This window comes from Nomascus leucogenys, chromosome 8 (assembly GCF_006542625.1).
Source record: "Nomascus leucogenys isolate Asia chromosome 8, Asia_NLE_v1, whole genome shotgun sequence".
NCBI lineage: Eukaryota > Metazoa > Chordata > Mammalia > Primates > Hylobatidae > Nomascus > Nomascus leucogenys.
Window position 1 is genome coordinate 66614876 of NC_044388.1, and position 24016 is coordinate 66638891.

Sequence of the window (24016 nt, forward strand, 5' to 3'; positions counted from 1 at the left end):
TAGTCCTGTCGGCTCCTCCCACCCCGGGTCACGCCGTGACAGGGGCGGAAGCGGCGGCGGCGGCGGCCGAGAGGAGGCTGGGGCTCGCGGCGCGGCTCCAGCCGTCCTGTGCGCGCGGCGCGCGGCTCCGGAGAGGCGCCCGCAGTCCAGGGCGGCGCGCACCGCCTCGCTGGCGCTCAGAGGTGGGAGGCTCCCCACTCCGGGGGCGTGCGTGGGGGCCGTGGCGGATTTCGGGTGACAGCGTTGCACAAAGCAGCTTGGTTGGGGTGCAAGCCCTCCCTTTCCCCCTGTGCAGCGCCCCTCGCCGTGGTGGGAGGTGGGCGGGTGCCCCAGGGACGCATACCTCCTGCCCCGGATTAAAAGAGGGTGCGGGGTGGGTATCTGTCTGAAGAAGGGGGAATTCCCGGGCTGGGGTGTTGGGGCAGTGGGGTCGCCGGATTCGTCGCGATGTTGCCGGTCTCCTAACCCCCCTACAATGTTTCCTTTCTGTACAGCGGTGCCTTTTCCCCGAGACTCCCGGCACCTCTTCAGCGCAAAGGTGAGCCCCGGGGCAGTTGCTTCTCCGACTTCGAAAAGCATCCGAAAGCTTCTCGGAAAGCGAGGCGGCTGCAGCTGGCACCGGGAGTTTGGGGCTCCCTCCTGGGGACTGTCAGAGCCGCGGGAGAACCCCACGGTCCTGGAGTAGGAACTCCCTCGCTTGTTCTTCCCGGCCGATAGGGTGCGGCCAGGAGCCCGCACAGCCTTGCAGGTGTTGTAGTAATCCTCTGGCACAGCCACCACGCGTTGAGACTTGATGAGCATTGCCAGGTTGCTGGGGTAACTCTTCTGGGATTGGAGACCTGGAGGAGGGGTTGCCTGATTAGGGTAGCTGTTAGTCAACGGCCGGGCAGCTCACAGGTGAAAGAGGAAGGAAGAGGCCGACCCAGCTGTAGAAAGTTGGGGTTCAGTGATGTGGAAACCAGCCACATAGAAGTCCAGTCTTCCCTTGGGTAAGCCTGCAGGACTCCCCAGTCCACTCCATTTGGGGAATCCCCCACACCACGTATACACACATATCAAGGCTTTGACCAGTTTTGTTTTGTGTTTTTAAATCTATTTTAGTGGCAGAAAGGCGAGTGGGAGGGAAGGCTTCTTCAGCAGGTACATGAGAAAATTACCATCAATAATTAATTGCCTTGCAGGGAGAATCAACAGAAGATATCTAGGCAGTTGGGGATTTAATATTGAATCGTTGAAATGCATGTTGAATATTGAATAATTCAATATTGAATTATTGTACTGGATCCCTATTTCTGAAGATTTGATTAGTGTGGGAGTAATAAGGTGCTAGTCCCGCTTATTTTAGGTGTCCCAAGGGGAAATCACTGTTTTTGTTGTCTCTGAAGAAGTTTCTAGTAGTTTGTCCGATTTTTAGAAGTTGTACTGACTCCACTATAAATTTTTATTTTAGACTGGTCCTTTTGATTCATATTTGTATGAATTCTGTGTGTTTCTTAAACATCTTTTTGAGGCTGGGCACGGTGGCTTACGCCTGTAATCCCAGCACTTTGGGAGGCCGAGGTGGGCGATCACTTGAGGTCAGGAGTACTTCAAGACCAGTCTGGCCAAGGTGGTGAAACCTAGTCTCTACTAAAAGTACAAAAATTAGCCGGACGTAGTGGCACACACCTGTAATCCCAGCTACTCGGGAGGCTGAGGCAGAAGAATCGCTTGAACCCGGGAGGTGGAGACTGTAGTGAGCTGAGATCGCACCACTGCACTCCAGCCTGAGCCACGGAGGAAGATTCCGTCTCAAAAAAAAAAAAAAAAAAAAAATCTTTTTGAATAAGCTGCTTCAGAAAAACCTAGGAATTATTATAATGAAATCTACATATTGATATATCCACTTATATATTTACCAAAAAATCCCGCTTTTTTCTTCTATCACATTAAAAGAAAACCAAAGCCAAATTTTAAATGCTTGAATTAAAAATTAGAAATATATGTATCATGTTGAGCATGAAACCAATTGATTATGTTTAGGTGTGTTTATTAATTTGAAAAATCAAGAAGGAAAACATTTTAGGATACTAAAATTTTTTTTTTCATTTTAAGACCTAAGGAGCCAGCAAGTGGAAATATATAAATTACATCAAGTGCCAAAAGTTCTTAGAATGGATTCATATAACCCTCAATTGTATAAAGTTGAAAATATGCTACCATAAAAACCTTCAATCAGATTTAATAATGGCTTTTATAGCTCATGTTTTCATTTCCTTGTTAACCATTTCTTGAATTTTTTGTTGCATTAAGTGCATATTTTCTAGTATTCAGTTAGATTAAAATGTTTGATGAAATTTCAGGAAACTATACTTTCTTTTGAAAATGTATACCTTCCCAGGTGACAGGGTCAAATGTTGCATGAACCTAGGCTGATGCATTTATGTTCCTAAACCCCACATTTGACTTCAGATATTTTTACTATAATGCTTACATATACTATACATTTACAAATACTGTATATTTATATATACTATATTTGTGGTTCATGTTATGAATAATGTCAGGTATATTTTATATATAAATGAAGAGATTTGTATATTTACATATATAATAACTCATATTTATATGTGTCTGAAGAGGTTTGTTAGAGTGAACAGCCTTTTAAAAATAGAGTCCAAAGAGCCTTCTTTGGGTATAACAATTATAGGTAGATAGTACTTTTTTTTTTTTTTTTTGAGACGGAGTCTCACTCTTGTCTCCCAGGCTGGGGTGCAGTGGCGCCATCTCTGTTCACTGCAAGCTCCACGTCCCAGGTTCACGCCATTCTCCTGCCTCAGCCTCCCGAGTAGCTGGGACTACAGGCGCCCACCATCACGCCCGGCTAATTTTTTTGTATTTTTAGTAGAGACGGGGTTTCACCGTGTTAGCCAGAATGGTCTCGATCTCCTGACCTCGTGATCCGCCCACCTCGGCCTCCCAAAGTGCTGGGATTACAGGCATGAGCCACCACGCCGGCCGGTAGATAGTACTTTTAACATTATTAGCATTTTCTCCAGCAGTATCACAGATGCTGTAGAACTAAATGGCAGTTTATTTAATGGTTAAAAGAACTATAGTGCACTTCAGAATATGTAGGGAATATGTGTTCACAGCTAACATAATATTTATTGTGTCTGAGAAACTGAAGATTAAGTCAAAGGAGGCCAAGTATGGTGGCTCACGCCTGTAATCCCAGCACTTTGGGAAGCCAAGGTGGGCGGATCACAAGGTCAGGAGATTGAGACCATCCTGGCTAACACGGTGAAACCCCCATCCCTACTAAAAAATACAAAAAAATTAGCCAGGCCTGTGGTGGCGGGCGCCTGTAGTCCCAGCTACTCAGTAGGCTGAGGCAGGAGAATGGTGTGAACCCGGGAGGTGGAGCTTGCAGTGAGCCGAGATCACTGCCACTGCACTCCAGCCTGGGCAACAGAGCGAGACTCCTTCACAAAAAAAAAAAAAAAAAAGTCAAAGGAAAATCATCCGTAACATTGATGTCAAGATGTCTCAAAGTCAATGTAGATGGCAAAATGAGTTTTTCCATAGGATGTTAATAATCCATGAAAAATACTCTTATGAATGTTAATACAGCTCACAAATATGAAACAATAGGATTACAAGCTCCTTAAAGCTTTTCTCCAAGACTAAGATTGTATATCTGGAATTTCTGTTTTATGGTTCCACTTTTCCACTTTCAAATTCTTTATCCATAAGTATGTTCTATTTATTTTTCATTTATCATTTTGTGTGTGTATGTATAGTTAAATCCAATGGATCGAGGAAGGAGATGAATGATAATTATAGATTCTATATATTACTGAATACTTATGCTAAGCATTTTTCATTCCTTATTTAATTGAAAAAATTCTGTTAGCTCTTAATCTTTCATAGCTGCTACACATTATTTCTCTTGTAGACTTTGGTTCTTAATATTTGTTTAACCATGCTGTTATTGGACTAGTTTGGGAAATTTTTTTCCAGTAGAAGATACCAGTGCTTCTATCTAATTTAGATCTGTATATTCAGTAGTGACTAGATGGTTTTCTTGATATTTATTTGTTGAGTTGTACTAAAAAGGAATGAATGAGTTTTATTTTTTTTGAGATGGAGTCTTGCTCTGTCGCCCAGGCTGGAGTGCAGTGGCGCAATCTCGGCTCACTGCAACCTCCGCCTCCCTGGTTCAGGCGATTCTCCTGCTCCAGCCTTCTGAGTAGCTGGAATTACAGGCACGCGCCTCCACGCCTGGCTAATTTTTGTATTTTCAGTACAGACAGGGTTTCACAATGTTGGTCAGACTGGCCTCGAACTCCTGACCTCATGATCCGCCTGCCTGTGCCTCCCAAAGTGCTGGGATTACAAGCATGAACCACTGTGCCCAGCCATGAGTTTTCTTTTTAAAGTATAATAGATCAAAGTGCAGGAACTGCTAAGAAGACACAGTAAAATGGAGAGGAACATAGGCAAAACTAGGTGGTTTTCCTCATTGAATTTTATAAACATAGCGTGGTTTGTTTATTGATCATTCATGTGGCATGTTTCTCATTTTATATCTTTTAATGTGCATAACTACTAATAGGTAATATTTATTGAGTACTTACGATAGGCCAGTTTTGGTGCTTAAAATAGGTTATCTTGTTTAAACTTCATGCCAGTGCTATAGTAAATGCTTACGGTGCCCATTTTATGTATGAGAACACTGAGGCTTAGGTTAAGAACTTGAAAATGGTGGCTTGAGCCAGGTGGTGTGGTGATGTGCACCTGTATTCCCAACTACTTGGAGCTGAGGTGGGAGAATCGCTTGAGCCCAGGAGTTCCAGGCTAGCCTGGGCAACATGGCGAGAATGTCTCAAAAGAAAAGAAAGAAAATTGTAGCTTTGTATTCAGGCAATGTGACATACATTCTTACCTACTAAAGTGTATAATAACTTGCTCCAGACTGTTAAAAATATTTGCAGATGCTAATATTTAATGGTGTGATTTTTCTTCTGCAGATTATTTAATGTAATGGCAACCCCACGGGGGAGGACAAAGAAAAAAGCATCTTTTGATCATTCTCCGGATAGCCTTCCTTTGAGGAGCTCCGGTAGGCAGGTAGTGTTCATTTATTCATTCAACAAGCCTTTTTTGAGCATGCAGAATTACTGATTGGGACTGGAGAATTAGAGTTGAAAAGATTACTCCAGCCCTCAAGTTGCTTGTATTCTAGGGGAGAAATTCTCAGTATGGTCATAACACAGTGTGATAACATGATAGAATATAGAAAATAGAAGCATTATCTGGCAGAGGGAACTGTAAGTATAAAGGCGTAGAGTGTGAATCAGCATAGGATGTTCAGAGAATCATGGCTGTGTGGTTGCTTCCAGAGTGTGAGGCTGGGGCCAGGTCATGCCTGGCTTGGATGTCATTCATAGGAATTCGGACTTCAGCTTGTAATTGGTTGAGTGCTATTGGAGGGTTATGTATAGGGCTTTTTGGGTAGGGCTTTTATTCTTTTAAAAGAAAAAAATTGAACAGTGTAATTCTTTCTCTATAATTTTTCTAGCTTTTTATTTAAAATACTGAGAGGGGGCCGGGCACGGTGGCTCACACCTATAATCCCAGCACTTTGGGAGTCTGAGGCCGGTGGATCACGAGGTCAGGAGATCGAGACCATTCTGGCTAACACGGTGAAACCCCGTCTCTACTAAATATGCAAAAAATTAGCCGGGTGTGGTGGCAGGCGCCTGTAGTCTCAGTACTCAGGAGGCTGAGGCAGGAGAATGGCGTGAACCTGGGAGGTGGAGCTTGCAGTGAACAGAGATGGCGCCACTGCACTCCAGCCTGGGTGACAGAGTGAGACTCCATCTCAAAAAAAAAAAAAAAAAATACTGAGATGGTATAACTGCTCTAAAGAAAGAAAGAAAGAAAAAATCTCAATTTGGGGAATGACTTTTTTTTTTTTTTTTGACTCATGTCACTTTTTTTTTTTCCAGACAATCTCCTCCGTCCCCCAGGCTGGAGTACAGTGACACAATCGTGTTTGCCACAATGCCTGGTTGATTTTTTTTTTATTTTTAATAGAGGCGAGGTCTTGGTGTGTTGCCCAGGCTGGTCTTGGACTCCTGAACTTAAGTGATCCTTCCACCTCAGCCACCCAAAGTGCTGGGGATTACAGGCATGAGCCACCACACCCAGCTGATGTCACTTTTTTCTAAGATAGACTTATATGAATTTAGTTCTTTGCTTAGACATCTGTTGTTAAAATGTTATTTCTATATCTCTAGCAAGTTAGTAAATTACTTGCACAGTGCAGTCACCAGGAAATTGCTGTATTGTCATCCCTGACTACTGCCACGATGTTTTTGACCTTCATGTTTAGATCAGATGTGATTTCAGTAGTGAACTTTCATCCTTAGTCATTTTGCCATCATCAGTGAAATTTTAACATCAGCTGTGACTCCCTTAGGCAAAGAAGAAAGCAACAGAGACAACAGATGAGGATGAAGATGGTGGGTCAGAGAAGAAGTACAGGAAATGTGAAAAGGCAGGCTGTACGGCAACGTGTCCTGTGTGCTTTGCAAGTGCTTCTGAAAGGTCTGTTTAGATGTGTGTCTTGGCCTCCCATTTCTGCTTGTGAGAAGTTCTTTGTGGAAACATCATCCTTGAAGATAGTTTTCCTAAAGATAGATGCAGATACTATAAGTCATCTGATCTAATAATAGAGACATTGCCCAGACATTCTGTACACACCACACCCTCCTCAAGGCCCTCACTACTTATCCCTAGCCTACTGGGAGAGGCCACACCCATGTCAACTTTGCAACACAGTGTCCTCAAATCCAACCAACCATATCTGCCTCTCCAAGGGTTGAGGGTGGAATGGTGTATGTCGTGGTGAGACAGTAGAGAGAACTCATGAGCCCTCTGTAGACACCAGCATCTGTTTACTTTTCGTTGTGTTTTTCTCTCTCATACAACATGCTGCCTCTTCCCATACGCACATACAGGTCCATGGAAACTATAGCTAAGTGCAGCCTTGCCATTTTTATTGTGGGGTGACACAAGTATGACCTTTTTTTTTTTTCTTTTTTACTTCCGGAGGAAAATATTCAATTAAGGGTTAAGGTTCAATAAAATTGAGAAAACAAATCCTATTTGTTTTTAAACACAAAAAGGGCCGGGCACGGTGGCGCACGCCTGTAATCCCAGCACTTTGGGAGACCGAGGTGGGCGGATCACTTGAGGTCAGGAGTTCCAGACCAGCCTGGCCAACATGGTGAAACCCTGTCTCTACTAAAAATACACAAATTAGCTGGGCGCGGTGGCAGAAGCCTGTAATCCCAGCCACTCAGGAGGCCGAGGTATGAGAATCGCTTGAACCCAGGAGGCAGAGGTTGCAGTGAGCCCGAGATCATGCCACTGTACTCCAGCCTGGGTGACAGAGGGAGACTCCATCTCAAATAAATAAAAAAATAATAAAAATAAACACAAAGACGTGGTGGTGATCGTGTTCATAGTGGCATGATTTTTCATTCTCTTGCTATATTATCAACTGTTTGACAAGTTATCTTTGCCAAATTGCCTGCTTGATGTTCAGATTTCAGCTGACCAGATTCCCTCGCTGTTCAGTACTGGGCCCCATGTTATTCTCTCATGTCCACATATGCAACAAGCACAGTGGCATCTGTCCTTTTGTGTCATAAAACCCTATCATTGCCCCAAGGAGTCTTCTTAAGACTGCTAAGCCCCAGGCAGCCAGCTAGGTTAGGTCCCATGGTCTGAGTCCCTGCATCCTTCCTGTGTGTTATTACCTACTAGTAATCCATTCCTGTTTCCCCTGTCATTAGGGGGCTAAGTGGAGATAACACAAAATGGGTTCATAGATGGTGCTTGCAAGATGTTTTTTAAAAAATGGGAGGAGAAATGTTTATTCATTACCAAAGCTATATGTTTTTCACTATTTTCAGATGTGCCAAAAATGGCTACACCTCCCGGTGGTATCATCTCTCCTGCGGGGAACATTTCTGTAATGAGTGCTTTGACCATTACTACAGAAGGTATGTTCACTAATTGTGTGAGGTTTCCCTGGAGAAGGAGACCGTGGCAGGGGCAGTGCGTGTGGTCAGCTGATTAAAGCTTCGTCTCTAGGCTTAATGAATTATTCAGCTCTTTCAGCTGTGCCTGTGATGACTGTAACTTGGACAAGAACTTCGATGTTGTAGTTTGTGTGTGTGCATGTTTGTGTGTGTGCACACTCAGGGATCAAAAAATATCTGCGATGATACAGTTTTCTTTTTTTTTTGTTGATGAGGCAAGAGTCTTGCCTAGGCTGGAGTGTAGAGACATAATTTCAGCTCACTGCAACCTCCAACTCCTGGGTTCTTTAGTAGAGATAGGGTTTCACCATGTTGTCTAGGCTGGTCTCGAACTCCTGGGCTCAAACGATCCGCCTGCCTTTGCCTCCCAAAGTGCTGGGATTACAGGCGTGAGCCACGGCACCCAGCGAAACAGTTATTTCTTCAGTCTGAAAGTTCTGGAACATCTAGGAGATGTTGATTCTGTTTTATTGTTTTCAATTTCATTCATTTGTGCTCTAATTTTTATTATTTGCTTGTGTTCGCTTTAGGTTTAATTTTTTCTTATTTCTCTAGTTTCATAAATTAGTAGCTTCAATTACTTATTTTTACATCTTTCTTCTTTTCCAATAAATGCGTTTTTAAATGCTATAAATTTCCGTCCAAGTAGATTGTGATATTTCACAAATTTTGACAACTTTTAATTTAGTTCAAAATATTTTTTAAATTTCCATTGAGTTTTCCTTTTTGATCCATAGGTTATTTAGAAGTAAATTGTTTAATTTCCAAATATTTGGGACACCTCCAGCAATTTTTCTGTTATTGATTTCTAGTTTAGTTCAGTAATGGTCTGAGAATATACTTTGTATGATTTCTGCATTTTAAATTTGTCAAAGTTTGCTTTATGGCCCATAATGCAGTGTATCTTGGTAAATGTCCTGCATGCAGTGGAGAAAAATGTGTATTTTGCCATTTTCAGGTGGGTCTATCAATGTCAACTAGACCAAGTCGATTGATGGTGCAGTTCAGGTCATATATAGATATAGATATAGTTATAGATATAGATATAGATATATACACACACACACACACACATCTATCTTTCTGATTTACTCCTACCTGATCTTTCAATTACTAAGAAAAGTGTCTTAAAGTCTGCAATTATAATTGTCTCTTAACATTTCCAACTATAATGCAGATATGTCTGTTTTTCCTTTCAGTTCTATACATTTTTACCTCATGTATTTTTTTTCTTGAGATGGAGTCTCGCTCTGTTGCCCAGGCTGGAGTGCAGTCGTGCGATCTCGACTCACTGTAACTTCCACCTGCTGAGTTCAAGCCATTCTTCTGCCTTAGCCTCCCAAGTAGCTGGGATTACAGGCGTGCGCCACCGCACCTGGCTGATTTTTGTACTGTTAGTAGAGACGGGATTTCATCACGTTGGCATGGCTGGCCTCGAATTCCTGACCTTGGGTGATCTGCCTGCCTCGGCCTCCCAAAGTGCTGGGATCATAGCACTTTGGTGGTGGCTCAAGCCACCACGCCTGGCCATCATGTATTTTTAAACTCTGTTGTTAACACTGTATATCTAACATTGTTGTGCATTCTCTCAAATTGACCCCTTTATGTAATATGCCTTGTCTTCTTATCCCTGATAATATTCATTATTCACATAAATGTGGCTGCCTCAGTTTTTTTAATGTTAGCATGATACACCTTTGTTTCTTTACTTTTTACCTTTCTGAGTCTTTGTATTTAGAGTAGGTTTCTTTTCTTTTGAGACAGGGTCTCACTCTGTTGCCCAGACTGGAGTGCAGTGGTGTGATCTTGGTTCACTGCAACCTCTGCCTCCTGGGTTCAAGTGATTCTCGTGCCTCAGCCTCCTGAGTAGCTGGGATTACAGGTGTGCGCCACCATGCCCAGCTAATTTTTGTATTTTTAGTAGAGGCTGGGTTTCCCCATGTTGGCCAGGCTGGTCTCAAACTCCTGGCCTCACATGATCCTCCCACCTTGTCCTCCCAAAGTGCTGGGATTACAGGTGTGAGCCACTGTGCCCCGCCACCTTCTCTGATTTTAATTGAGCATTTTTATGATTGTATTGTATTTCATCTACTGATGTAATTTTTAATGGCTGCCCTAGGATTTACTACATACATTAAAAAATATTGTAGGCCAGGTGCAGTGGCTTACGCCTATAATCCCAGCACTTTGGAAGGTTGGGGTGGGCAGATCACTTGAGGTTAGGAGTTCGGAACCAGCCTGGCCAACATGACGAAACCCCGTCTCTACTAAAAATACAAAAGTTAGCCAGGCATGGCCGGGCGCGGTGGCTCACGCTTGTAATCCCAGCACTTTGGGAGGCCGAGGCGGGCGGATCACGAGGTCAGGAGATCGAAACCACGGTGAAACCCCGTCTCTACTAAAAATACAAAAAATTAGCCGGGCGTGGTGGTGGGCGCCTGTAGTCCCAGCTACTCGGAGAGGCTGAGACAGGAGAATGGCGTGAACCCGGGAGGCAGAGCTTGCAGTGAGCCGAGATTGCGCCACTGCACTCCAGCCTGGGCGACAGAGCGAGACTCCGTCTCAAAAAAAAAAAAAAAAAAAAAGTTAGCCAGGCATGGTGGCGGGTGCCTGTAATCCCAGCTATTTGGGAGGTTGAGGCATAAGAATCCCTTGAACCCAGGAGGTGGAGGTTGCAGTGAGTCAAGATTGTGCCATTGCACTGCAGCCTGGGTGACAGAGTGAGACTCCATCTCAAAAGAAAATTAAAAAAAAAATAAAAATATTCTGAACCGGTTCCAGCTACTTGGGAGCCTGAGGCAGAAGGATCGTTTGAGCTTAGGAGTTCGTGGTTGCAGCACACCATGATTCATGACTGCAGCTGTGAACAGTCACTGTACTCCAGCCTAAGCAACATAGCAACACCCTGTATCAAGGGGAAAAAAAAGAAAAAAATTTGATTTCTCTTTCAAATAACACTATGCCTTTCTTAGTTTTAGATACTAAAACTGACAAGAATATACTCCTGACAGCCTGTTTTATGGGTGCCATAATAACTTTCTCTACTTTTATAACAAGGCTAGTTAAGTTTGTTACATAAGATTTACTAACTTGCCTCCTGTTTTGAAAACCTGATTGCTTATAGCTCGATATATTAATTTTTCTTGTTTTTCAGCCATAAGGATGGATATGACAAATATACTACATGGAAAAAAATATGGACTAGCAATGGCAAAACCGAACCTAGTCCCAAAGCTTTCATGGCAGACCAGCAACTCCCCTACTGGGTAAGGAGAATGATGCTCTCCATCTGTGAAGTATTTGTAGAGCCAAATGCAAGAGGAATGGATGAAAATGCTGTTTAGGAAATCTCTTATTACATTTATTGTTCTTTCTATGACTATTAAAGCAAATATTTTTTATTTTTATAGAAAGCTCAGATATTTCAACATAGTATAAAAGGGGAAACTGGGCTGGGTGTGGTGGCTCATACTTGTAATCCTAGCCCTTTGGTAGGCTGAGGTGGGAAGACTGCTTTGTGCCCAGCCTGGGCAAAGTGAGACCCTATCTCATGGTGAGACCCCATCTTTGCAAAAAAATTTTTTTTTCAAGTAGCCAGGAGTGGTGGCAGGTGTCTGTAGTCCCATCTACTCATCAGGCATCAGGTTGAGGTGGGGGAATTGCTTGAGCTTAGGAGTTCAAGGGTGTGGTGAGCTGTGATTACACCACTACACTCCAGCCTGGTGACAGAGTGAGAGGCTGTCTCAAAAAAAAAAAAAAAAAAAAAAAATTGTTTTAAAAAAGAAAAAAGCTAAAGGCTCACCACCAGCTGGTGATAGTCATTGCTGAGCTTGGTACATAGCTTTTTAATCTTTTTTTCTTTTCATATTTTTGTCTGTTTAAACACAATTTCATGCTTTATACACATACACTGATTAGGTTTAAAATCAGGCTTCAGATATGATTTTTGTAATGTTTAGGTTTTTAAAAGTTAATTTGGGCCGGGGCTGTGGCTCACACCTGTAATCCCAGCACTTTGGGAGGCTGAGGTGGGCAGATCACAAGGTCTAGAGATCAAGACCATCCTGGCCAACATGGGGAAACCCTGTCTCTACTAAAAAAATACAAAAAATTAGCCAGGTGTGGTGGTGCACACCTGTGGTCCCAGCTACTCGGGAGGCTGAGGCAGGAGAATCACTTGAACCCAGGAGGTGGAGGTTGCAGTGAGCCGAGATTGCACCACTGCACTCCAGCCTGGTGACAGAGTGGGACTCTGTCTCAAAAAAAGAAAAAAAAAAATTAAATTGACCTCATATTCTTTTTTCATTTAGTCATTCTTTGAAAATATATTTTCATTATTGCATATATTGTTGAAATATACCACCATTTAATAAATGATTTGCTATTTTTTTTTTTTTTTTCTGAGACAAGGTCTCACTCTGTTGCCCAGGCTGGAGTGCAGTGGCACAATCTTAGCTCTCTACAACCTCCACCTCCCGGGCTCAAGCGGTTCTCCCACCTCAGCCTCCCTAGTAGCTGGGACTCTCTGCACACACTACCACGCCCAGCTGACTTTTGTATTTTTTGTAGAGATGGGGTTTCACCATGTTGCCCAGGCTGGTCTTGAATTCCTAGGCTCAAGTGATCCACCTGCCTCAGCCTCCCACAGTGCTGGGATTACAGACGTGAGCCACCACGCCCAATTTTTTTTTTTTAAGATAGGGTCTTGCTCTGTCGCTCAGGCTGGAGTGCAGTTGTGGGATTATGACTCATTGCAGCCTTAGTCTCCCAGGCTCAAGTGATCCTCCCACCTCAGCCTGCAGAGCAGCTGGGACTACAGAGTGCACCACCACGCCCAGCTAATTTGTTAATTCTTTATAGAGACGGGGTTCTATATCTTGCGCAGGCTGGTCTCAAATACTGGACTCAAGCAATCCTCCCACTTCAGCCTCTCAAAGTGTTAGGATTACAGGTGTGAGCCACTGTACTTGGCCAATTTGCTAATTTAAAAAATATTATAAGTAATGGTGAGCTTTGTGCATGCTTATTTTTTCATTGAAATAAAATTCGTATAACATAAAATTAACCATTTTAAATTGTGCACTTCAGTGGCACTTAGTATATTCACAGTGTTATGCAATTACCACCCCTATCTAATTCCAAAGTATTTTCATCACCCACAAAGGAAGCCCTAATTCTTGCTACCTCCAGTTCCTGGTAACCACTAATCTGCTTTCTGTGTTGATGGATTTATCTATTTTGGATGTTTCATATAAATGGAATCGTGCAACATGTAACCTTTTGTATCTGACCTTTTTCACCTAACCTAATGTTTCTGAGGTTCATATCCATTGTAGGATGTGTCAGTACTTCCTTCTTTTTTATGGGTGAATAATACTCCATTGAATGGATATGCCACAGTTTTTTAAAGCATTCATCTATTGATGGACATCTAGATCATTTCAAGCATTTAGCAATTGTGAATAGTGCTGCAGTGAACATTCTTGTAGAATTATTTGTTTGAATACCTGTTTGCAATTCTTGGGTATGTACCTAGAAATATAATTGCTAGATCATATTTGGTAATTATATGTTTAACTTCTTGAGGGACCTCAAACTCTTTTCCATAGTTGCTGTACCATTTTTCATTCCTGTCTGTAGTGTATGAGGGTTCTGATTTTTCCACGGGTTTGAGGTGTTATCCCTTGGTGATTTTAATTTGCATTTCCCTAATGACTACTGCAACCTTTCGAATGCTTGTTGTCCATTTGTATGTCTTTGGAGAAATATCTGTTAACATCCTTTGCCCATTTTTGTTTTGTTTTGTTGTCTTTGAGATGGAGTCTCGCTCTGTCGCCCAGGCTGGAGTGCAGTGGTGCGATCTTGGCTCACTGCAACCTCTGCCTTCTGGGTTCAAGCCATTCTCCTGCCTCTGCCACCTGAGTAGCTGGGATTATAGGTGTGTGCGACCACCCTGGGCTATTTTTTGTATTTTTAATAGAGATGGAGTTTCATCATGTTGGCCAGGCTGGTCTCAAACTCCTGATGTCAGGTGATCTGACGGCCTCGGCCTCCCAAAGTGCTGGGATTACAGATGTGAGCCACCTCGCCTAGTCTTCCTTTGCCTTTTTTTAAGTTGTCTTTTTGTAGTTGAGTTGTAAAAATTATATATATAAAAAAAAATTTTTTTTTTTTTTTTTTTTTTTTTGAGACGGAATTTCGCTCTTGTCACCCAGGCTGCAGTGCAATGGTGCCATCTCTGGCTCACTGCAACCTTTGCCTTCTGGGTTCAGGTGATTCTTCTGCCTCAGCCTCCCAAGCAGCTGGGATTACAGGCACCCACCACCACACCCAGCTAATTTTAGTAGAGATGGGGTTTCACCATGTTGGCCAGGCAGGTCTCAAACTCCTGACCTCAGGTGATCTGCCTGCCTCAGCTTCCCAAAGTTCTGGGATTACAGGCGTGAGCCACCGTGCCTGGCCTTTTTATATATTTTGGATACTAAACCCTTACTAGATCTATGATTCGCAAGTATTTTTTCCTATAAGTTGTTGTCTTCCTTTGGGCACATTGATCCCCAAAGGTTTTTAATTTTGAGGAAGTTCAATTTATCCGTTTTTTTCTTTTGTTGCTTTTGGTGTTATCGCTTGTAATTCATTGCCAAATTCGAGGTCATAAAGGTTTGCTTTGTTTTCTAAGAGTTCTGTTGTTTGAGTGCTTACGTTTAGGTATTATTTTATCTATTTTGAATTAATATTTGTATATGTGTAAAGTAGGGTGTCTAACCTCATTCTTTTGCATATGGATATCTGCATGCTTTTAAAAAATAAACTTTAATTTGGAATCATCTTTTTAAAATTATTTATTTTTTTTTTGAGATGGAGTCTTGCTCTGTTGCCCAGGCTGGGGTGCATTGGTACGATCTCAGCTCACTGCAACCTCCACCTCCCAGGTTCAAGCGATTCTCCTGCCTCAGCCTCCTGAGTACCTGGGATTACAGGCATGCACCCCCATGCCCAGCTAATTTTTAAAATATTTTTAGTAGAGATGGGGTTTCACCATGTTGGCCAGGCTGGTCTTGAACTCCTGACCTCAGATGATTCACCCGCCTCGGCCTCCCAAAGTGCAGGCATGAGACACTGCACCAAGCCTGGAATCATTTTAAATTTACAGAGTTGCTAAGATAGTACAGAGAGTTTCCATATATCCTTCACACAGCTTCCTTTAATATTGTCAGCTTACATACCGTGATTATTTGTCAAAGTAAGAAATTAACTTTGGTGTAGTACTAGTAACTGTAGACTTTATTTGGATTTCATCAGTTTCTTCACTAATGTTCTTTCACTGTTCTAGGATCCAACGCAGCATACCACATTGCATTTAGTATGCATGCTTTTTGACTAGCTGAAAGTAAATTTCAGTTTATTTTATGCTGATTTTTTTTTTGAGACAGGGTCTCAGTCTGTTGCCTGGGCTGGAGTGCACTGGTGTAATCTCAGCTGACTGCAGCCTTGACCTCCCCAGGCTCAAGCCATCCTCTCACCTCAGCCTCCTGAGTAGCTGGGACTATAGGCATGCATCACCGCACCTGTCTGCTTTTGTATTTTTTGTAGAGATGGGGCGTCACTATGTTGCCCAGGCTAGTCTGGAACTCCTGGGCTCAAGCAGTCTGCCTGCCTCAGCCTCCTAAAGTGCTGAGATTACAGGTATGAGCCACCATGGCTGGCCCCGATTGTTTCTTTAGGTTAGAGCTAGAAAAGTTCTTTTTTTTTTTTTTTTTTTTTTTTTGGAGACGGAGTCTTGCTCTGTCGCCCAGGCTGGAGTGTAGTGGTGCGATCTTGGCTCACTGCAAGCTCCACCTCCCGGGTTCACGCCGTTCTCCTGCCTCAGCCTCCTGAGTAGCTGGGACTACAGGCACTCGCCACCACACCTGGCTAACTTTCTGTATTTTTAGTAGAGATGGGGTTTCACCGTGTTAGCCAGGATGGTCTGGATTTCCTGACCTTGTGATCCGCCCGCCTCAGCCTCCCAAAGTGCTGGGATTACAGGCGTGAGCCACTGTGCCTGGCCTAGAAAACCTTTCTGACAACAAGACTCAGATCCCCTTGGCACTTTCCTCACCCTGAGGAAGTATTAAATCAGAAATTATCCTAATGGGGTGAAAGTGAATTATATGGATGATGGTGATGGAAGGAGGAGAAAAAATACTTAAGATTGCTAACAGATTGGAGAAGATGACCAAGTGGTGGAGGATAGAAATGGTAACTGAAGATTAGCTCACTTGTTCATCTTGACTTGATACTTCCCACCTAGGTTCAGTGTACAAAACCTGAGTGTAGAAAATGGAGGCAGCTTACCAAGGAAATCCAGCTTACTCCACAGATAGCCAAGACTTATCGATGTGGTATGAAACCAAATACTGCTATTAAGGTACGTTCTCTTTTTGCTTTTGAGCTAATTGGTATATTAATGTAGTCAGTAAATAGTAATGGTGTATGTTTTTCATGTATTGTGTTGATCATTTTGTCAAGGTTGTATTTGCATGCATGTAATAGAACCCCAACTATAATGGCTTAACCAATTAAGGATTTTACTTTTCCGTCATTATAAGCAGTTAAGACATAGGTAAGCAGTTAAGATATAGGTAAGCAGTTAAGATATAGGCTGTCCAGGGTTGGTTTTGTTGCCCAAGGAAATCTCTTTGTAGTTTCCACTCCAGCCACCTGTAGTCTAACTTCCATCCTCAAGGCCACAAGGTAGTTGCCACACCACCAGTCATATGTCCAAATCCTAAGCAGAAAAGGGGGAAAGGTCAAAGGGCAAGAGGGGAGTATCAACTGAGCCTGTCCCTCTTTTCCTGGGGGAAACAGGAGCTTTCCTGGAAGTTCCATCAGTAGATTTCTAATTATGTCTCATTGGCCCCAACAGGATCATGCAGCTACTCTGGTTTTAATTTTTTTTTGCTAGTTTTGGTTTGTTTCATTTTTATATAATGATGTTGACACCATAAATGCAGCTTCCCTAACTACAGTGAGGACAGAGGAAGAAAATATTTTACAACTGAGGATGTTGCAACACTAAAAACCGGATCCTATTAGTGAGGAAGAAAAGATTATTTGATATGCTTGGCAATTAGGAATCGGCCATCATTGTTATAATGTGTCTTTTTTGAAATTTGGCAATTACTTACTTTTTAAAAACATATTATTATTGCTTTAGTGCGTTAAGGGTGTTAGTCTACACAAATGCCACTGGTACCTGCAGTACATTAAAGAATATCAGGAATCCTTTTAATCTCAGAAGTAAAATACTTTGTTTCTAGAAATTGAGATAAAATTCACATATTATAAAATTCACCCTTTTAAAGCATACAATTGAGTGGCTGTGGTACAGGTTAAGCACCCTGGTCTGAAAATCTGAAATGCTCCAAAATCTGAAACTTTTTGAGCTCTGAGATGATGCTCAGAGGTTCTGCTCAAAGGAAATGTTCATTGGAGCATTTCAGATTTTCGGATTAGGGATGCCCAACCGGTAAGTATGTTGCAAACATTCCAAAATCCAAAATCCAAAACACTTCTGTTCCCAAGCATTTCAAATAAGAGAAATTCAACCTGGGATTCAAAATATAAACATCATATTTTTATAATGCCTGGGATTTAATAAAAGCCTGGGATTCAAAATATAAACATAATATTCTATTTTATTATATTTATAATAAACTATATAGTTTATTTTCTATGCCTGGCCTATTCGTTTCTTATGAATAAAAATATATTAGGAGTGGCTGGGTGCAGTGGCTCACGCCTGTAATCCGAGCACTTTGGGAGGATGAGATGGGTGGATCACCCGAGGTCAGGAGTTCGAGACCAGCCTGGCCAACATGTTGAAACCCTGTCTCTAGTAAAAATACAAAAATTAGCCGGATGTGATGGCATGCACCTGTAATCTCTACTCGGGAGGCTAAGGTAGCAGAATCACTTGAACCCGGGAGGCAGAGGTTGCAGTGAGCTGAGATCATGCCATTGCACTCCAGCTTGTGCAACAAGAGTGAAACTCCATCTCAAAAAAAAAAGAATGTAATCAGTGATTAATGTCATAAATTTATGTTTAATGTTTGCAGAACTACCAGATGTCTTTCCATGGTTGTACCATACTACAACATTTTGTAGTGTTATTCTTTTTGAAAAAATTTAATTATAGCCATTCTAATGGGTATGTACTAGTATCATTGTAGTGTTAATTTGCATTTCCCTAATAACTGGTGATCTTGAGTATATTTTCATATGCTTATTGACCATGCATTCCTCTTTGGAAAATGTCTGATCAAGTTTTTTTGTTAATTGGGTTTTATTGATTTGTAGTTCTTTGTGTAATATGGATATAACCGTGTATTTCGAATGTTTTCTCCCCCAGTTAGTATTAAGCCTTTTCATTTTCTGAATAGGTCTTTTATGAGGAGTTTTCCATTTTGAAGCGTAGTTTATTCACTTTTTCATTTATGCTTAGAACTTTTTGTGTCTTTTCTAAGAAATCATTGGTTACCTTTCACCTTGTAAACGTACTCTGTGTTTTCTTTGAGGTGCCTTACAGTTTTCATCTTTACTTTTAGATCACTCGCTCAAGTTTATTTTTGTTTTTGATGTGAGAGGTAGGCCAACATTCAATTTTTTTCCATACAGATATTTAGTTGTTCATTACCATTTGCTAAAAAGACTGTATTTTTCACTTTGTATTATCTTAGCACCATTATTTTATTTTATTTTATATTTTATTTTATTTTATTTTAAATGGAGTCTTGCTCTGTTGCCCAGGCTGGAGTGCAGTGGCTCGATCTCGGCTCACTGCAACCTCCACCTCCCGGGTTCAAGTGATTCTCCTGCCTCAGCCTCCCAAGTAGCTGGGACTACAGGCGCCCGCCACCACGCCCAGCTAATTTTTGTATTATTAGTAGAGACAGGGTTTCACCATGTTGGCCAGGCTGGTCTTGAACTCCTGACCTTGTGATCCACCCACCTTGGCCTCCCAAAGTGCTGGGATTACAGATGTGAGCCACTGCGCCCAGCCCTATCTTAGCACCATTATAAAAAAAGCAATTGGCCGTATGTGTGTAAGTCTGTTTCTGAACCCTATTGCATTAATCTGTTTTTTACCCAGTGCTCTGCTGTCATGATTATTGTATCTTTATAGTAAGTCTTAAAATCAGGTAGTATACATTCTTCTAACTTTTTTTTCGTTTTCAAGACTGTTTTGGCTATTCTATGACCCTTGTATTTCCATGTAAATTTTATTATCAACTTCTTAGTATCCAATAAAAAGCCTCTGGGTTTTTTATTGGAATGCATTGAATCTATGGGTCATTTGGAGGAGAAGTGACATCTTTACATTTTTCAGTCTTGTAAGGGGTTGGCAAATGATGGCTCATCAGCCAAATCTGGCTGATACCTATTTATTTTTATTTATTTTTATTTTTCCATAGGTTATTGTGGTACAGGTGGTGTTTGGTTATATAAGTTCTTTAGTGGTGATTTGTGAAATTTTGATGCACCCATTACCCGAACAGTATACACTGCACCCTGTTTGTAGCCTTTTATCCCTTGCCCCCCTTCTACTCTTCCCCTCAAGTCCCCAAAATTCATTGTGTCATTCGTATGCCTTTGTGTCCTCATAGCTTAGCTCCCCCATATCAGTGAGAACATACGGTGTTTGGTTTTCCATTCCTGAGTTACTTCACTTAGAATAATAGTCTCCAATCTCATCCAGGTTGCTGCAAATGCCGTTAATTCATTCCTTTTTATGGCTGAGTAGTATTCCATCATATATATATGTATGTGTGTATGTATGTACATACACATACAGACACACACACACCACAGTTTATCCACTTGTTGATTGATGAGCATTTGGGTGGGTTCCACAATTTTGCAGTTGTGAACTGTGCTGCTACAAACGTGTGTGGAAGTATGTTTTTTGTATAATGATTTCTTTTCCCCTGGATAGATACCCAGTAGTGGGATTGTTGGATCAAATGGTAGTTCTACGTTTAGTCCTTTAAGGAATTTCCACACTGTTTTCCATAGCGGCTATACTAGTTTACATTCCCACCAGCAGTATAGAAGTGTTCCCTGTTCAATGCATCCACACCAACATCTACTGTGTTTTGATATTTTGATTATGGCCATTCTTGCAGGAGTAAATTGGTATCACATTGTGGTTTTGATTTGCATTTCCCCAATCATTAGTGATGTTGAGCATTTTTTCATATGTTTATTGGCCATTTGTGTATCTTCTTTGAGAATTGTCTATTCATGTCCTTAGCCCACTTTTTGATGGGGTTGTTTTTTTTCTTAATGATTTGTTTGAGTTCATTGTAGATTCTGGATATTAGTCTTTTGTCAGATGTATAGGTTGTGAACATTTTCTCCCACTCTCTGGGTTGTCTGTTTACTTTGCTGACTGTTCCTTTTGCCTTGCAAAAGCTCTTTAAAGACCCAGTTATTTATCTTTGTTTTTATTGTATTTCCATTTGGGTTCTTGGTCATGAAATCCTTGCCTAAGCAAATGTCTAGAAAGGTTTTTCCACTATTGTCTTCTAGTATTTTTGTAGTTTCGGGTCCTAGATTTAAGTCCTTAATCCATCTTGAGTTGATTTTTGTGTGAGATATGAGGATCCAGTTTTCTTCTCCTAAATGTGGCTAGCCAATTATCCCAGCACCATTTGTTGAAAACAGTGTCCTTTCCCCACTTTATGTTTTTGGCTCTAAGTATTTGGGTTTATTTCTGGGTTCTCTATTCTGCTTCATGGGTCTATGTGCCTGTTTTTATACCAGTAGTTTGCTGTTTTGGTGACTATGGCTTTATAGTATAGTTTGAAATCAGGTAGTGTGATGCCTCTGGATTTGTTCTTTTGCTTTGTCTTGCTTTGGCTATGTGGGGTCTTTTTTGGTTCCATATGACTTTTAGAATTTTTTCTAATTCTGTGATGAATGATAGTAGTAGTTTGATGGGGATTGCTTTTAATTTGTAGATTGCTTTTGGCAATATGGTAATTTTCACAACATTGATTCTACCCATCCATGAGCATGGGATGTGTTTCCATTTGTTTGTGTCGTCTATGATTTCTTCCAGCAGTGTTTTGTAGTTTTCCTCATAGAGGTCTTTTGACTCCTTGGTTAGGTTTATTCCTAAGTATTTTATTTTATTTTGCAGCTATTGGTAAAGAGGTTAAGTTCTTGATTTGACTCTGCTTGGTCGCTGTTGGTGTATAGAAGAGCTACTGATTTGTGTACATTAATCTTTTATCTGGAAACTTTGCTGACTTCTTTTATCAGTTCTAGGAGCCTTCTGGTAGAGTCCTTAGGATTTTTGGGGTAAACGATTATATCGTCAGCAAACAGTTGACAGTTTGACTTCCTCTTTACCAATTTGGGTGCCCTTCATCTCTTTCTCTTGTCTGATTGCTCTGGCTAGGACTTCTATAGTACTATGTTGAAGAGGAGTGGTGAGAGTGGGCATCCTTGTTTTGTTCCAGTTCTCAGAGGGAATGCTTTCAACTCTTCCCCATTCAGTATTATGTTGGCTGTGGGTTTGTCATAGATGGCTTTTATTACATTGAGGTATGTCCCTTGTATGCCGATTTTGCTCAGAGTTTTAATCATAAAGGGATGCTGGATTTTGTCCAGTGCTTTTTCTGCATCAATTGAGATGATCATGTGATTTTTGTTTTTAATTCTGTTTATGTGGTATATCACATTTATTGACTTGCATATGTTAAACCATCCCTGCAACCCTGGTATGAAACCCACTTGATCATGGTGGATTATCTTTTTATATGTTGTTGGCTAGCTAGTATTTTGTTAAGCATCTACATTAGCTAGTATTTTGTTAGTGTCTATGTTCATCAGGAATATTGGTCTGTAGTTTTCGTTTTTGGTTATGTCCTTTCCTGGTTTTGGTATTAGGGTGATGCTGGCTTCATAAAATGAATTAGGGAGGGTTCCCTCTTTCTCTATCTTGTGGAATAGTGTCAAAAGGATTGGTACCAATTCGTCTTCGAATGTGTGGTAGAATTCTGCCGTGAATCCATCTGGTTCTGGGCTTTTTTTGTTGTTGTTGGTAATCTTTTAATTACCATTTCAATCTCGCTGTTTGTTATTGGTCTGCTCAGGGTATCTAATTCTTCCTGATCTAAGCTAGGAGGGTTGTATTTTTCCGGGAATTTATCCATGTCTTCTAGGTTTTCTAGATTATGTGTGTAAAGGTGTTCATAGTAGCCTCGAATGATCTTTTGTATTTCAGTGGTGTCAGTTGTAATATCTCTTTTTTTTCTTAATTAAGTTATTTGGATTTTTTCTCTTCTTTTCTTGCTTAATCTTGCTAATTGTCTATCAACTTTATTTATCTTTTCAAAGAACCAGCTTTTTGTTTTATTTATCTTTTGTATTTTTTTTTGTTTCAATTTCATTTAGTTCTTCTCTGATCTCGGTTATTTCCTTTCTTCTGCTGGGCTTGGGTTTAGTTTGTTCCTGTTTCTCTAGTTCCTTGAGGCCACACCTATTTATTTATTTATTTTATTTTATTTTTAATTTTTAAAATTTTCTGTAGTGACAGGGTCTTGCTATATTGCCCAGGGTGGTCTTGAACTCTTGGCCTCAAGTGATCCTCCCTTCCTAGCCTCCCAAAGTGCTGGGATTACAGGCGTTAGCCACCGCACCTGGCACCACACCTGTTTTGTAAATAAAGTTTTAATTGGGACATAGCCATGCTCATTGTTATGTATTGGCTGCTTTCATGCTACAATGACAGTATTTGCGACAGAGCCTAGAATATTTATTATGTGATCCTTTACAGAAAATGTTTCCTGACCCCTTTTCTGACCCATGGGCATGGTACCTGTCTCCATCTTTTTAAGGTTAATGTCTCCCAACAGTGTTTTCTAATATTCGCTGAGGATATCTTTTGTGCCTTTGTTCAGTTTATTTCTAGATACTTAATTTTTTTCCTGTAATTATAAATAAAATTGATTGATTGATTGATTTTTTTGTTTTGGATGGAGTCTGACTCTGTCATCCAGGCTGGAGTGCAGTGTGGCACTGTATTGGCTCACTGCAACCACCGTCTCCTGGGTTCAAGCAATTCTCCTGCCTCAGCCTCCCGAGTAGCTGGGATTATAGGCACCCACCACCACACCCAGCTAATTTTTTTATATTTTTAATAGAGATGGGGTTTCAGCATGTTGGCCAGGCTGGTCTCGAACTCCTGAACTCAGGTGATCTGCCTGCCTTGGCCTTCCAAAGTGCTGGGATTACAGGCATGAGCCACCGCGCCTAGCTTATTTTTTATTATTTATTTATTTTTTGAAATGGAGTCTCACTTTGTTGCCAGGCTGGAGTGCAATGGCACGATCTCGGCTCACTGCAACCTCTGCCTCCCAGGTTCAAGCAATTCTTCTGCCTCAGCCTCCCGAGTAGCAGGGACTACAGGCACGCACCACCACGCCTGGCTAATTTTTTGTATTTTAGTAGAGACAGGGCTTCCCCATGTTGGCCAGGCTGGTCTTGAACTCCTGACCTCGTGATCTAGCTGCCTTGGCTTCCCAAAGTGCTGGGATTATAGGCGTGAGCCACTGCACCCGGCCAGTAAAATTTATTTTTAACTCCATTTTCAAGTTGTGCGCTGTTGCAACTATATAGAAATACAATTGACTTTTGTATATTGGCCTCGTACCCAGAGACTTTGTTAACTTCACTTACTAAGTTTCATAGATCTTTTCATAGATTCCTTTGGGTTGTCTGCAAATCAGTCATACAAACAAATCATGATTGTCTACAAGCCTCTTCTCAGTCTTTTTGCCCTTTTTCTTGCCTTACTACATTGGTCAGGACCACCAGTGACAGTGTTTTATAGAAGTGATGAGAGCAGACAACCTTGCCTTGTTCCTGAC

The 24016-nt window shown here is 41.4% G+C and overlaps 1 protein-coding gene across 1 annotated transcript in view; it reads left to right on the forward strand.

The window, feature by feature from the left end:
* The first annotated feature begins 7 nt into the window (after nt 1–7).
* The window catches only part of KDM1B (lysine demethylase 1B), a 67184-nt gene continuing 43175 nt past the window's right edge, over nt 8–24016 (forward strand). The window contains exons 1-7 of the mRNA XM_012509101.1: nt 8–182; nt 495–538; nt 5013–5112; nt 6467–6594; nt 7968–8057; nt 11251–11362; nt 16390–16506. Coding sequence (XP_012364555.1) covers nt 5026–5112; nt 6467–6594; nt 7968–8057; nt 11251–11362; nt 16390–16506 — 534 coding nt within the window. The 5' untranslated portion in view covers nt 8–182; nt 495–538; nt 5013–5025. The remainder of the gene's footprint in view (nt 183–494; nt 539–5012; nt 5113–6466; nt 6595–7967; nt 8058–11250; nt 11363–16389; nt 16507–24016) is intronic.